Source organism: Bemisia tabaci, chromosome 1, assembly GCF_918797505.1.
Source record: "Bemisia tabaci chromosome 1, PGI_BMITA_v3".
Lineage (NCBI taxonomy): Eukaryota > Metazoa > Arthropoda > Insecta > Hemiptera > Aleyrodidae > Bemisia > Bemisia tabaci.
The window spans coordinates 87,688,604-87,702,380 of NC_092793.1; the positions used below are offsets into that span (position 1 = coordinate 87,688,604).

Consider the following 13,777-nt stretch of genomic DNA (forward strand, 5'->3'; position numbering starts at 1 on the left):
ACCTTAGAGATACTTGAAGGGCATCAGAACTAGAGTACCTTTATAGACAGAGTATGGCCAATTCTGTGCCGGTTTCTCATTGGTCGCGTGAAAATAGGCTGACACGATGTTCTTACGGCCGTAAATAAACAAACAAGATGGCTGTTATCAGCAAGTAAGTTTAAGGTTTTGCACATCTTACATCTTCCTGTGATAAAGGCGAAAGGCGATTTAACAGTGCCTTCATGTGTTTTTCATATGTCATTCGTAGATATGCTAGTTTAAATTGTTACAGCCGTATAATTAAATTTTTTGTCAAATTTTAGCTTCTCATCAATGTTACGATGAGTCGCCATCTTGTTTGTTTATTTACGGCTGTAGAGCATCATGAAGCTTAAAAACTAGTTGACCAATCAAAAAGCGGCACAGTTTTCCTGTAGTAAAAAGGTACGAATGGCCATACTCTTTCTGTAAAGGTACTCTAACTTGGATATGTTGCTCAGCTAGTCATTCTGAACTAAAGTTCTTACGGGCCAAAAGAGATCCCACGAGCAGTTTTCGAGATATTAGTGGTCTTCTGTGCGTAAATTGAGGTTTCGCTGGGCGGACCATTGTGCGGTGCTTCTTGTACCCTTCCCTTCCAGTCCACTTCAGCCGCTCTCCGCTTCCCCGCATCCCATACCTGAGGCTCGGACTCCGACGCTCACGGTGATAAGACCACCCAGTTCGGCGACGGTGAGCGAAGTCTCATGAGCGTCGGAGTCCGAGCCGCGGGTATGGCCCTGTCTCCACGGGACGTTTACATGGGATTTGTCCCAAGTTCGAATCGCAGGAATGAAACTTCTGGGATTTTTCCCACTTACCGTCTCCACGGGACGGGGCTCATACAGTCCTGCGACTAGTTTTCGCGGGAAGATAAATTGATTAAAGTCGAGTATTTAACCGGGATTAAAATAATAATTGCACTCAATTGACAATCAGACACATTATTTTAACTAAACAAACATTAACAATGTAGTAATGAATAAAATATCGCACAATTCGTTTTCACTTCTTCTTCTTCTCTCAGTGGGTCCTAGGGGTACAAGTACCATACTTGGTACTGGGAAAAATATTGATTAACTCAATATTTTTCCCAACTTCATAAGTGGGATTTTTCCCTGGGACAAATCTCGTGAAACGGCTCGTGGAGACAAGGCCTAAATGATCTTTGGACTAAACTCAAAATTCAAGGGATAAAAGGCAGTAAGGAGGCTGGAAAGTAGGGCACTTTGCTCCGCAAGATCGCACAAACAGCTCATTCTGGAGTACTGTAAATTTTGAAAAAATGCCTTTAATTCTTTGAAAGTAAGCATCAAGCACACTACCTGGGTCATTAATTTAAGTTCTTCAAAGATCTTTGGACCAAACTCAAAATTCAAGGGATACAAGGCACAAAAGAAGGGCACTTTGCTTCGTGAGATCATACAGAGGGCTCGCTCATTTTGACGGACTGTAGATACTGTGGAAAGCCTTTAATCATGTGAAAGGTGGCACAAAGCACTACCTGGGTCAATCATCCAAGTTCCTATAAGATCTTTGGACTAGACTCAAAATTGAAAAGGTGCCCATAACAAATCGCCATTCAGGCCGAACGCTCAAGGAATCGGAAAACTCCTCGGTATTAGCAGCAAGTGCTTTGAGTCAGCTGAAACCTACGATTTCAAATGCATTATCCCAAGTAGCATTTTTTAACGGAAAAATCGCGTTTATCCTCGATTTTATCGGCGATAAAATCGCTAGGATCATCAACATCTGAGCGATTATCCTCTATCTTTTCGCGATTTTATTGCGATTTTATCGCGATGAGTTCGAGGATAATCGCTCAGATGTTGATGATTCTAGCGATTTTATCACCGATAAAATTGCCAAAAAAGGGGTTAACGTTGTTAGCCGATTGCCGTTAGGTTCAGCCGTCAGGTCCTAGTCCTTTGATGAAGACGAGCGTAAAATCCCCGGGTGCGAATTGGAGCCTCTTCTACATGGATCGGCGCTTCGCAACCTTACAGCTTATGTCTTTGCGTTGACTGACACCGAGTTTCATTGGATTTTTTTTTTTTTTTTTTTTTCTTAGTCAATTTTCCCTCCTCTGTATTTTGTTTCATACTTTGAAGTACGGTTGGTAAAATAAGGTTCTATTGGTAATCTCATCATTCTGTCTCTGTAAAATTACCAATAATAGTGAGATGGCAAAGTTACCGATGGACCTTGGTAAAAACGCCAATATTTTTTATCGACTGTGGTAGAATGAGCTTGTTAACCTGTTTCTAATTCTTGCATTTTCAGAAACTGCATTGTCTCCTGATCACACAGTAATTTTTTCAGCTTTTTTCGAGCCGTTTTTCCCTCCGAAATCGACTTTTGAAGTTCGAATTTTTAAAATGCCGCGTTTGCCCGCGCTTTAGCGGCAATTCAATATGGCGCCGGAATTACCCCCTGGCTTTCTTGCCACACATTCGACCGGGCGCCGTCAGCGGGACCTCTACGCGTTCGAATATCAAGGCTAATCAAAACAACCAACTGGCTGTTATCAATTTCATCTTTTGACAAAGATTTCTCTAGTTTTTGGCATATTTTCTGAACTGTTATTCGTTCAACTAAAATATCTAACCCTGCTTTACAAATATCTCGACCTGCAATCTCCTTGAAACGTTGGGAAATCCGGAAATAGCTTCCAAAACTGTGTTAGTTATATGTGTGTGTCCCTATCACTTAAGTATCGAAAGGCTTGGTTTTTCAGTTGAAATCACCGTGTTTTTGGTGTTGGGGTTAACATTGCACACGATTTTTACAGTGTTTGTGTTAGTCAAAATATACTTATAAGTGTTCTTCTAATGATACATTTTCTGCGGTCATACATAGATTCTTGCACTTGCAACCATTGGGTAATCAAACAATCTTCACATTGGACGGGCTTTATGCTGCTAGAACATCTGATACCAAGCACTTACTCTAAGATTTTTCCTCCTTTCTTGCGAGTGTTAAAGTCAGTAATCTGTATATTTGCTCATTAAGTACCTCTACTTGTATATCCACATATTCTTTCCTTTGCTGTTTTGAATACTTCCTCATGACCAACTCCCTTTGAAGTCTGATAGTGTAGTAAATTATGCTTCAGTTATCTGAGCATTTATTTACTAAAAAATCAGTTCAAATCAATTTTCTTCGACATGGATCTCCATTCTACCCTGGAACTGTGTGTGCCGGCACCAACAGACCCTTTGGCAAAAGCCGTTAAATCCTGAAATTGAAAGGTACGTACCAATAATGTTCAAACTAGAACAGAAGTAAATTTGCTCCAACGTGCACATGACTTGTTTTAAATTCTTTGGAACATATGTAGTTTTCTCATAAAAAATGTTTGCGGTGTGCAATGAATGTAATATCCAGTAATTGAAAATCACAAAAAATGTAGCAAGTGTTAATTCGAAGGCACACCAAGGTATTCTCTTATCACTGGATTGACATGGAAACCTGAGGTCTCCATTTCACAGCAGAAATGTCTAGGTACTGATCAAATTATGAGTCAAAGAAAATTTGTCTAGATTTTCCTTCAGTACACCCATGAAAACTCTTAAAATCAATTATGTAGATGGATGCGCTAGCCAACAAATTCATGTGATTGCAATATCTTAAAGTGGATGCCTCCAGTTGGTAGATTTTCTCACCTCATTTTACTGTCACCATTATCTTTTTTTGTCTCAATCTTTAAACTCAGTTGCTTTTTCATAATGATATTTCAAAGATAAAGAGCCTTATGTATTTCATTTCAATAAAGAATTTGCAAGAAAGAGGGAAGAACAACCACGAGGATCGTCCAGAGATGAGTTTACCTGTTCAATATCTCCTAAACTGAGATAGGTACTTCGAGAAAATCTGTAATAAACTTTAAAAAGCCAATACTCTGGGCTCTCTAACGCGCCATAGATTTTTAAATTTGGCTTGATAGAACTCTAGAAAAGTGGCTTTTTCTGAATCCACCTCCTCTCTGCACAGGTCCAAAATTTTACAGAGCCTCATTCGCAAATGAGCCACTGTGTCTATCGCTAATTTTGAACCCGTGCGGAGAGGAGGTGGGTTCAGAAAATCCCACTCTTCTAGAGTTCTATCAAGCCAAATTTAAAAATCTACAGCGTATTAGAGAACCAGGGTAGTGACTTTTCAAAGCTTATTACAGATTGTCTCTACCTATCTTCGTTTAGGAAGTATTTAACAGGTAAACTTACTTTCTAGATCAGTGGCGTGGCGTGAATTGCGATATATCGATTGCTATGCCATTTAAACCTATGGAAAAGGATCGATAGATAGGGTGTTCGCAGCGAACACCTTAGTAATCGATTCTTTACTATAGTTTCAAATGGCGAGATATCGATTATCGATTATTCACGCCACGCCACTGTTCTAGATGACTCTTACTATTCGCCATTAGAAACCATATACTTAGGTAATTGAAATTGAGAAGGGAACTTACAAAGTAGTTGGCTACTCACCTTTCATCTTCAGGATTTTTAATAACATCCATTTATTCAGAGTCAGGGCATGCATCTTCACAAAATTTGTATGTAGTTCCATGTCGAAGAATGTAACTTAAAACTGACTTTCTGGTAAAACGCTCAGCATAGTGAGCCATTATTTACTAAAAAAAATCAGGTTCAAAGTGAATCAAAGTCATGTGGAGGATGTGATTACGTAGAAAATGAGTGGATGAGAAATTGAGATTAAATCACTGATGTTATATCTCGCATTGAGACAAACTATCAAAGAATGGCACACACTAGCAATTCACAATATACCTGTTAATAGTTATGGAACACTGAACAGTTTAATAAGTTTACGGTCCCAGAATAGAAAATTGTCGAAGGCTATTTATTCTTGGGTGGCTTCCTAAGAGTAAACAAGTGATACCTACATGTAATATATTGTGGATATTTCTTTAAAGAGAGCCATTAAGGGAAGGACATTCGATCACTGATTCTATTTAGATTGCTGTAAATGAGATGTAGGAAGTTTTCTCCAAAATATTTACTTCCCGAAACAAAGCACGAGGCTTCGCATCATGAAGCTTCGGCATGGTCACTAACAGTGTCAGGATTTGACCGGCCGATCTGTTGTTGTTTCTGAAGTTTAAACAAAAACTATTGCAAAAACATATGCACTCAACATTTTCAAGAAGAATTATTCCCAAATTCACTTCACTACCATAGAAACTCAGTATCCCAGTGGAAATGACTAAGTAAACTAGCTCAAATTTGGTCAATATTTTCGGATTTTCCAACGTTCCAAGGAGATTGCAGGTCGAGATATTCGTAAAGCAGGGTTAGATATTTTAGTTGAACGAATAACAGTTCAGAAAATATGCCAAAAACTAGAGAAATCTTTGTCAAAAGATGAAATTGATAACAGCCAGTTGGTTGTTTTGATTAGCCTCGATATTCGAACGCGTAGAGGTCCCGCTGACGGCGCCCGGTCGAATGTGTGGCAAGAAAGCCAGGGGGTAATTCCGGCGCCGCGCCATATTGAATTGCCGCTAAAGCGCGGGCAAACGCGGCATTTTAAAAATTCGAACTTCAAAAGTCGATTTCGGAGGGAAAAACGGCTCGAAAAAAGCTGAAAAAATTACTGTGTGATCAGGAGACAATGCAGTTTCTGAAAATGCAAGAATTAGAAACAGGTTAACAATCTCATTACCGAGATAAAATGGTAAAGTTACCGGGAATTGATTACCAATAAAAGTGGTATTCTTACCTGAAAAAATCAGTAAAAATACGGTTTTTAGGTAAGCTTACCAATCTGTCTTTGTAACATTACCATTAATTGACAAAAAAAAATGAGATGGTTAAGTTACCAACGGACCTTAATAAAAACGGCGGCGGCGGCATAGAAACATCTTTTATATGCGTCATTCATGCGTTAGTGGGCGTTGATGAAAAATTGCAATTTCATCTCTATAAAACCGCGTTCGTTAAAATCGCGATTTTATTGCAATTTATCGCGATTTTTTATTCGATAATATTGCAATAAATCGCGACGTCGATAAAATCGCGATACATTCACCGATTAAATCGCAATTTATCGCAATCACTGCTACTTGGGATATAATGCATCATATACTATCTCTAACATTACTCCGTATACATCTGCAAAATTAAACGACTAATTAGGTACTTACATACTATGACGCATCGAAGCTAACACTATAACTGACACTTAGATCTTTAATGATAACTTATATATTTGTTGTTCATCAACTTGAGAATCCTGGCAGTTTCCATCTTTCGCGGTTCCTTTTACGAAGTACTGAACACAAATATAATAATACTGCATGAACATGATTGATTTAATGATTAATGAGCTCCTGGCGGGCGGATGTTCAATCATTTCCAGCGGGAAGAGTGGAAGGGTTCTCTGGCAGACAACCTCGTATATTGCTAATTTCCTTATCCGTCCGTGCATCACCAATGGCCGAGTGGATAGGGCATTCGACCGCCCATTTAAAAAATTGGATCAATGCTCAACTTCTCTCATAATATTTTAAAACTATTCAAATATCGAATAGTGATTCTACCCATTGAAGTAGGTTTTTGATAGCTTTCTATTGTGCTTAGGGAAAGATTTTACTATACAATCACATCGAAAGTATGTCTATGAATCCAATAGATCCTAATGAATCGTAGAAAAGCTAAGATTTTTAAGGATCGCCGTCTTTACTACGAGGCATCATTAATCAATTATTTAATTGAAGATGCCTCATAATATCGACAATTCGATTCTAAATATATGAATTCAGCAGATATCGTGAAGAGATTTCCTATGATAAAGTTTAGTGGTTTGAATAAAAATTTCACAACCATTATCGTTCGATCAAAATTCCAATCGAACTTTATGATTTTGTGAATGAGGCAGTATTTTTCTAAATATTCCAGTAAAAGTGTCTTGGTTGTATCGCTAAGTAATTGCACGAATGACTAACGTTATGATGGTGATCATGAATTTATCTTGCGTTATCGATGATAAAAATCTTTCTCAAAAAAGTGTGCGATGGTACAGGCCATAAAAAACAAGGAAGTGTTTTTGTCCATCCACGGGACAAGTAGTGTGGGCAATAACACTAGTTTCCATTTTTTACCAATTTTTGCAGTGACTTCGCTAGCTCATGAGAGTTTGGACTCAAAATTTTAGGGATTCTTTTCATGGTAGATAAGGAGGGTGTAAGAATTATTTCACCCCGGGATATTTCTGTAGGTCCTAGAAGAGCCAAGCAGGGTCAAAAGATATAGTTCTTATCGATTTTTTTTAGCTAATTTAGCATATTTTTTGGGGGGTGACTGAAAAATTGGGCTTCAAATTTTTGGAGACTCTATTTATGGTAGTTTCAAATGGTAAAAATTGTTTTGTACCACTTCAGAGGCATCATAAAAAGGCAAAAGAAAGTCGCTGAAAATTTGATAACAACAATGATAATGATTTTGATAAAATGTTCATTAGAATTTTTATTAAAACTTCTATTTTTTCATTAAATGTATTTAATAATTTTGTAAGTAAGCAAAAATTCGGCCTTCAATTTTCAGAGGCTTTTCATAGTTGAAAGAAAAGCTTCAAAAATCGAGTATCATCACATTCAAAATTGCAATATATGGCGATCAAATCGCTACACATTGCAATTTTTGGTTCGGTAAAATCATGATCAATTTTCGTCGATAAAATCGAGATTAAATCGCCATTTATTGCGGTTTTTATTTCGAAAATACCGCGATAAATTGTCGGGTGATAAGAGCGCGATAAGATCGAGGATAATCGCTGAGATGTTGATGATCCTGGCGATTTTATCGCCGATGAATTCGCAATAAAGGTATAGTGATTTTTCCGTTGAGAAATGCTACTTGGGTTATGATGGAGATAATTCATTTTGGTCGTCGGTAGACGAACAGAGCTGAATTAACCATCTTTGTCATATGTGCCACCCGAAATCGCCAGTTCACGATTCGAAACATAAGAGGCCGCGTGTCGACCCGCTCTGTTTTTGCCCTTTTGTTCCCTTAATTTTAATGTTGAACCCATGATGTAATACACCAAATAAACGCTAAAAGAACGATCTACAATTTTAACTGCAGGGTATTTTCCTTCTCCTTTTTTTGGCCCTAGGGGGGGGGGGGGGGAGTTGTCATGCCACCAATGCCCTCCCTCCTTGGATCCGCCACTGAAGGGAAGGAGTGAGGGGAGCAGGAGCAGGGCGACGCGTAAATTCGTCCGCAAAATCGCCCCCTCCAAACCCGAACACGCAACATTAGTTGTTCGAAATTTCGGACTTTATCTTAGAAGCAAAGAATGGCTATTTTACCATTATCCCCTGACTTTATCGTCATTTTCATCATTTTCCCTGACATTTTAAAACTCCCCGACATTTCCCGGTTTTCCCTGACTGTGGCAACCCTGCTTCAAGTACTGTGCGTGTGACCGTTTAATGGAAAGTAATCATTCAAATTGGCAGAGACGGCCATCTATATGATGTTCTGATACCCTTCAAGTATTTCTGAGGTACCTATATCAGTACTAGCGAAATGCCCGTGACTGGAGTCACGGGTCTAGAGGCCGCTAAAATATTTATGACCCCGAAAAAATGGTGGTAGGGGAGCAAGACATGCCATAAAAAAAATGATAAAATCGATAGAAAAATGAGTTGAGGGGGGAGGGTGATGGAGCTAGAAAAATGAGCTGGGGGGATGTAGAATAAATGCCGCAAAAAAATTAGAACTAACCTAGCAATGATAAATATGAAAAAAAAAGAAACTGAAATAAAACATCAGCTGATAGCAAACAAAGGTTACCAAGGAAACCAAGGATTGGAAGTTGGAACTTTCATATAAACAGATTAGTGGAAAACAGCGTAAGTGGGTCACTTACTTTAATTACCGTTTATCAGTAAACGGTAAGTGCGATTTAACTAAAAATCTATACAGTTCTTTATAAGACCAAAATGGACAAAATTACAAAATTTGAATAGGCTAACGTAAATCAAACGATAGTTATCGTGAACGAAAGAATTGACGACATAGGTCTGGTAACTATTATAGGTGGGAGGATGGGCGGATGGGAGGGTGGGAGGATTTTTTTTTTGGAGGGGGGGCTACGGGGCAAAAACGAGAAATTGTTCAAATTGTTGACTGGGTCTGAGGTTGAAGACGGGACCTTCCCGGGTATCAGCAATACAAACTCAGCCAGATATTTGAGTCAGATGAACCCTACGATTTCAAACGCATCATCTTCAAAATTACCTACACTGCATTTTGCCATCCATTCTAAAAATGGAATACCCTGTAGATCCTTTCTTATCCCTGAAATTTTCGTTGTCTTTTATTTGTTTTTAGAGCTAATTTCTAGCAGTCTGGGTTTTTTTTTGCAAGTTTTTCCCACCTCCTATATTCTTATAAAAAGTTAGGTACAGCAAACTGTACAACCATTGTTACTCTCATTTTTAATGTCAAATATTTTTTTTTCTCTACAGATTGATACCTTGATAACAAGGTAGTTGCTAGTTGTTAATTGTTTATTCTGCAATTTCATGTTCAATGTATAGTATTTTTCGATCGGGACCTTTATATGGACATAAATACAGAAAATGCCGGTCAAATATTCTCAATTTTCAACTTTGCTTGGATTCAACTTACCATAACATTCAAACTCATAGCTAAGGACTATGTTCAAAACGGGCCATTTGGGGCTCGAGGCGGATACTTTTTAGACTTGCCCTATTCATTCACCTAACAATGCCTCACCTTTTCCCAAAGTTTCAAGCCCCCCAAAAATTTTGGGGAGACGCAGCGGAGGGTCAAAGTTAAAAACCGGCAAAATTTTCGCGAATTTATTACTCGAAAACCAAGAAGTTTTGGAAAATGCGGTTTAAACGAGCGTATTCAGCGTGACGAGAGCTTTCAGAAAATGTATAACATCATAGGGTTTTGTCAACTTCAGCTCGAATTATCGCCTCCGAAGCGCCGGAACGCTCAAAAAAGACCCCTTATTTTTTCACGTTTGGGCAGATTTAAAAAAAAGCCATTTTTTTATTTTCGTGAAAAACTGATATATTGTTCCTGACTCTCTGTAGCCCCTTTAGCTCTTTACCGCATGCTGGGGAAATGTTTTGGTCGCGAGTTATGAGAGCGGAAAGGAGCGAAGGTCGGGAAAATCGGCTATTTTAAACTGCGAGCGCGGCGTTGATCGGAGGGAAAACGTCCCCTCCCACTCAGTTCGGCGAATCACACTCCTCTGCCGACCTCGCATTGTTGCCACATGTCTCCTAATCCGTCACCGCGCGCAGTTTAAAATAGCCGATTTTCCCGACCTTCGCTCCTTTCCGCTCTCATAACTCGCGACCAAAACATTTCCCCAGCATGCGGTAAAGAGCTAGAGGGGCTACAGAGAGTCAGGAACAATATATCAGTTTTTCACGAAAATAAAAAAATGGCTTTTTTTTAAATCGGCCCAAACGTGAAAAAATAAGGGGTCTTTTTTGAGCGTTCCGGCGCTTCGGAGGCGATAATTCGAGCTGAAGTTGACAAAACCCTATGATGTTATACATTTTCTGAAAGCTCTCGTCACGCTGAATACGCTCGTTTAAACCGCATTTTCCAAAACTTCTTGGTTTTCGAGTAATAAATTCGCGAAAATTTTGCTAGTTTTTAACTTTGACCCTCCGCCGCGTTTCCCCAAAATTTTTGGGGGGCTTGAAACTTTGGGAAAAGATGGGGCATTGTTAGGTTAATGAATAGGGCAAGTCTCAAAGGTATCCGCCCCGAGCCCCGAATGGCCCGTTTTGCACGTAGTCCTTTAAAAAGTAGACTCAATTACCTACATATTCAGCAAAAAAATGAGGTCTCTAGGTTCATTTCTCGCTCTGCAGTGAATTTTTGAAAATATGAGGGAGCGAGAAAATTATAATTGCTCAGTTGAAAATGGATGTACTTAACTATTACTTTTTTTTTTAAAAGGAGAAATGAACTGTAATTCTCATCGCTGTACTTGATTTGTTTCAGCGCAAGCTACCTGCTTTTGCACGAGTGAAGCAAGTTCGAGTGCCCAATGCTTATGATAAGACAGCACTTAAATTAGAAGTTGGTGATATAATCAAGGTTACAAAGATGAACATCAATGGACAATGGGAGGGTGAATTGAATGGCAAAACAGGCCATTTTCCATTCACACATGTTGAATTTATTGATTCAGATAACAGTGAATCGAATGATTCCCGATGAATGTTACAGAGTTGATGGTTGCCAACTCAAGCCATCAATTTAATCTTGAAATTTTTTACTCCTATTATTTTTGTATATTTTATTTTGTATCAGAAGTCTTTTTGCCGGTTGATTGTGTCTTTTTAAAGTTTTAACAAAATGTTCTGAACAATGGCAGATACTATTTCAAACGAAATAAATCATTTTTTTGTAAATAGTTGTTGTAATAAAGAATCATTATAACAAATTTTAAGTGGATGATTAAAATCAACTCATTATTTTAATAATAAATTCTTGCATTTTTTATCATTAATTTTCTTATCTATTCACTCGTTTCCATACATTGAATGTAATTTGGTGCTTACTTGGTAACACCTTATGTATTTGAGAATGTAATGTACAACAATCTAGAAACTGTAGATTGGTGGTGGTCCACAAAAAAACGTAACACACATGGAGCGGTCGTTCGATAGATGGGCAGGGAGTGAAAATGGCCAATTGCTATCTTTGTCATAACCTCAAATACATGGGATCTTACGGGAGTTTTTACAATAAATGATTTAGCGTCGAATGTTTAATTGTCAACTCACAAAAAATCATCGAGGTTTCATATCTCTTGTAAAAAATAAAATTTCCAGTTAAATTTGGCAATATCTAACGTGGCTTGGTTCCTGTCTGCTACGCAGTCCACATGTCTGTCATTGGCCTGCCCATGCTGACTGAGGCTGGGGGTTTTGCTCTTCATTAATGAGCATAAGCACTAACGGCCAGTTGAGATCATTGGCTCCAGAGATTTCAGTAAATGTCATGCTAAAAACGAAAGTATTATACATTGGCCAGTCTTATCCTCATTAGCTCATGCTGGATTTTTATCATTTGATGATAGCATCAGAAAAGGAAATAAGTAGTACAGAGGAAACCAAGACATACCCCCTCGCTTATAATTGCAATGCCAAGATTACTTGTATCAAGATTAAAAAAGCAAGAGAAAGCTTAGTTAGAAAAAGTAAATAAGATGCTGAGCACCTCCAACCGTTCCAGTCGGTAAAACTTTTGCCATTCCATTACCTGATATTAACTGTGGTGGCACTAGCATTCAAATAACACAAGTAAAAATGTTCCTTTCGGAACCTCAGTAAATTAATATGTTTTAAATTGATTTTAATGACTATTCATCATTTATACCTTGCAAGAATCGACTCACTAGCCACAAACCATTACAAGAGAAAACATTATCAAACAATCTTTAATATCACATAAGTGGTGACTAATAGGATGTATTTTTGCTAAAGGGAACGAAGCACCATAAAAAGCAGTAAGAACATGAGACGGAACGAACTCATCGTCCGACTGCACCCGCCAATCCAACCTGCGTTCCCCTTCTTCCCTCTATGGCGCTTGGTTCTGTTTAGCAGAAATACGTCCAATTGAGCTTTACAAGGGTTGTTTTACAGCAAATAAGCTACTTTTTAAGTTCGTTAAGGTTGCATTCTGTTCGTTTTATTTTCTCACTCGTTAGGGAACCAGTCACATTATTTTTGGGACAAAATATTTACTCTAAAGTATTCACAGGTAATCCTGAACAAGAGAATCATTCAACTAGTTCTATGCAAAGCATTTTTCAGGTTGGATAGTAAATTTGCATTTACAGGAATCATTTATAGATAAGTTTTTGAACATATCACGTGAAATAAGGGATCTGAACTGAAAATGAAGGAGCACACATTTTTCTGCCAAATAATTTAAATAAAATTTATATAGAAATAAACTCAGATTCCACAATTGATTGAAAATTATCTCATCGAGAGCGACAGCACAAGTCTGACATTCCAGTTAAAATATGTCTGATCAACAGTGTTGAAAAAAGTAGAAAATAAAATATAAAAAATATACATACACCACTCAGAACCTTTTTCCAAAGAAAAAGGAAAATAAAAACAAAATTCAACTTTTGGAGAATTAGTTGTGTTAATAATGAAAGTTTCAATACTAATTCCAAGTAACCATGACAGGATTTGAGAACAGCCCTGTTCCGTGGAGATGGTGATGGCAAAAACTCTCAGTGCGATTCGAGACCGCAACAAATGTCTTGAAAATTGGCTGTAGCAACAAGGCCGTACCAAATAACGATACAACAAAATATTATCGATTACAATTTCTCTCAATGAGTTTAATTAAGCAACATTTGAAGATACAGAATCACCGTTGTGAAATGCCAATCATGTCCTGTTTCAGCATCATCCATGACATGGTTCTCTGCCTGGGTCCCTTGAAGAAATGGTGACTTGGTTAGTTAAATCAACATCACAGAGCTTTGATAGAGGTATGAAAATCCTCTTTTTTCACGACTACTGTCTCACTAAAAATTGTTCCTCCTGTAAATAAAAGGAAAGAAAAGAGGGTACAATAACTTTTTCTGCTAGGGCAAAAGACACGAGCTGATACCACATCTGCTGATGTATAAATATAAAAAATGTATGGATATCAAAATTGATATAAGAGATAAGATGAAACATTTTGAGCCGAAACTC

At 38.0% G+C, this 13,777-nt stretch overlaps 2 protein-coding genes across 8 annotated transcripts in view; one reads left to right on the top strand and one right to left on the bottom strand.

Annotated features, from left to right (window-relative positions):
* Crk (Crk proto-oncogene, adaptor protein) overlaps positions 1–11,559 on the top strand; it is a 34,392-nt gene extending 22,833 nt beyond the window's left edge. For both annotated transcript variants that reach the window (XM_072306389.1, XM_072306390.1), the window contains exon 7: positions 11,049–11,559. In XM_072306389.1, the coding sequence (XP_072162490.1) occupies positions 11,049–11,267 (219 nt within the window). In that variant the 3' untranslated portion in view covers positions 11,268–11,559. The remainder of the gene's footprint in view (positions 1–11,048) is intronic.
* A 1,412-nt stretch (positions 11,560–12,971) lies between these two features.
* Positions 12,972–13,777, bottom strand: part of Pex6 (peroxisomal biogenesis factor 6) — a 54,086-nt gene continuing 53,280 nt past the window's right edge. For all 6 annotated transcript variants that reach the window (XM_072306384.1, XM_072306385.1, XM_072306387.1 and 3 more), the window contains one exon: positions 12,972–13,621. In XM_072306384.1, coding sequence (XP_072162485.1) covers positions 13,551–13,621 — 71 coding nt within the window. In that variant the 3' untranslated portion in view covers positions 12,972–13,550. The remainder of the gene's footprint in view (positions 13,622–13,777) is intronic.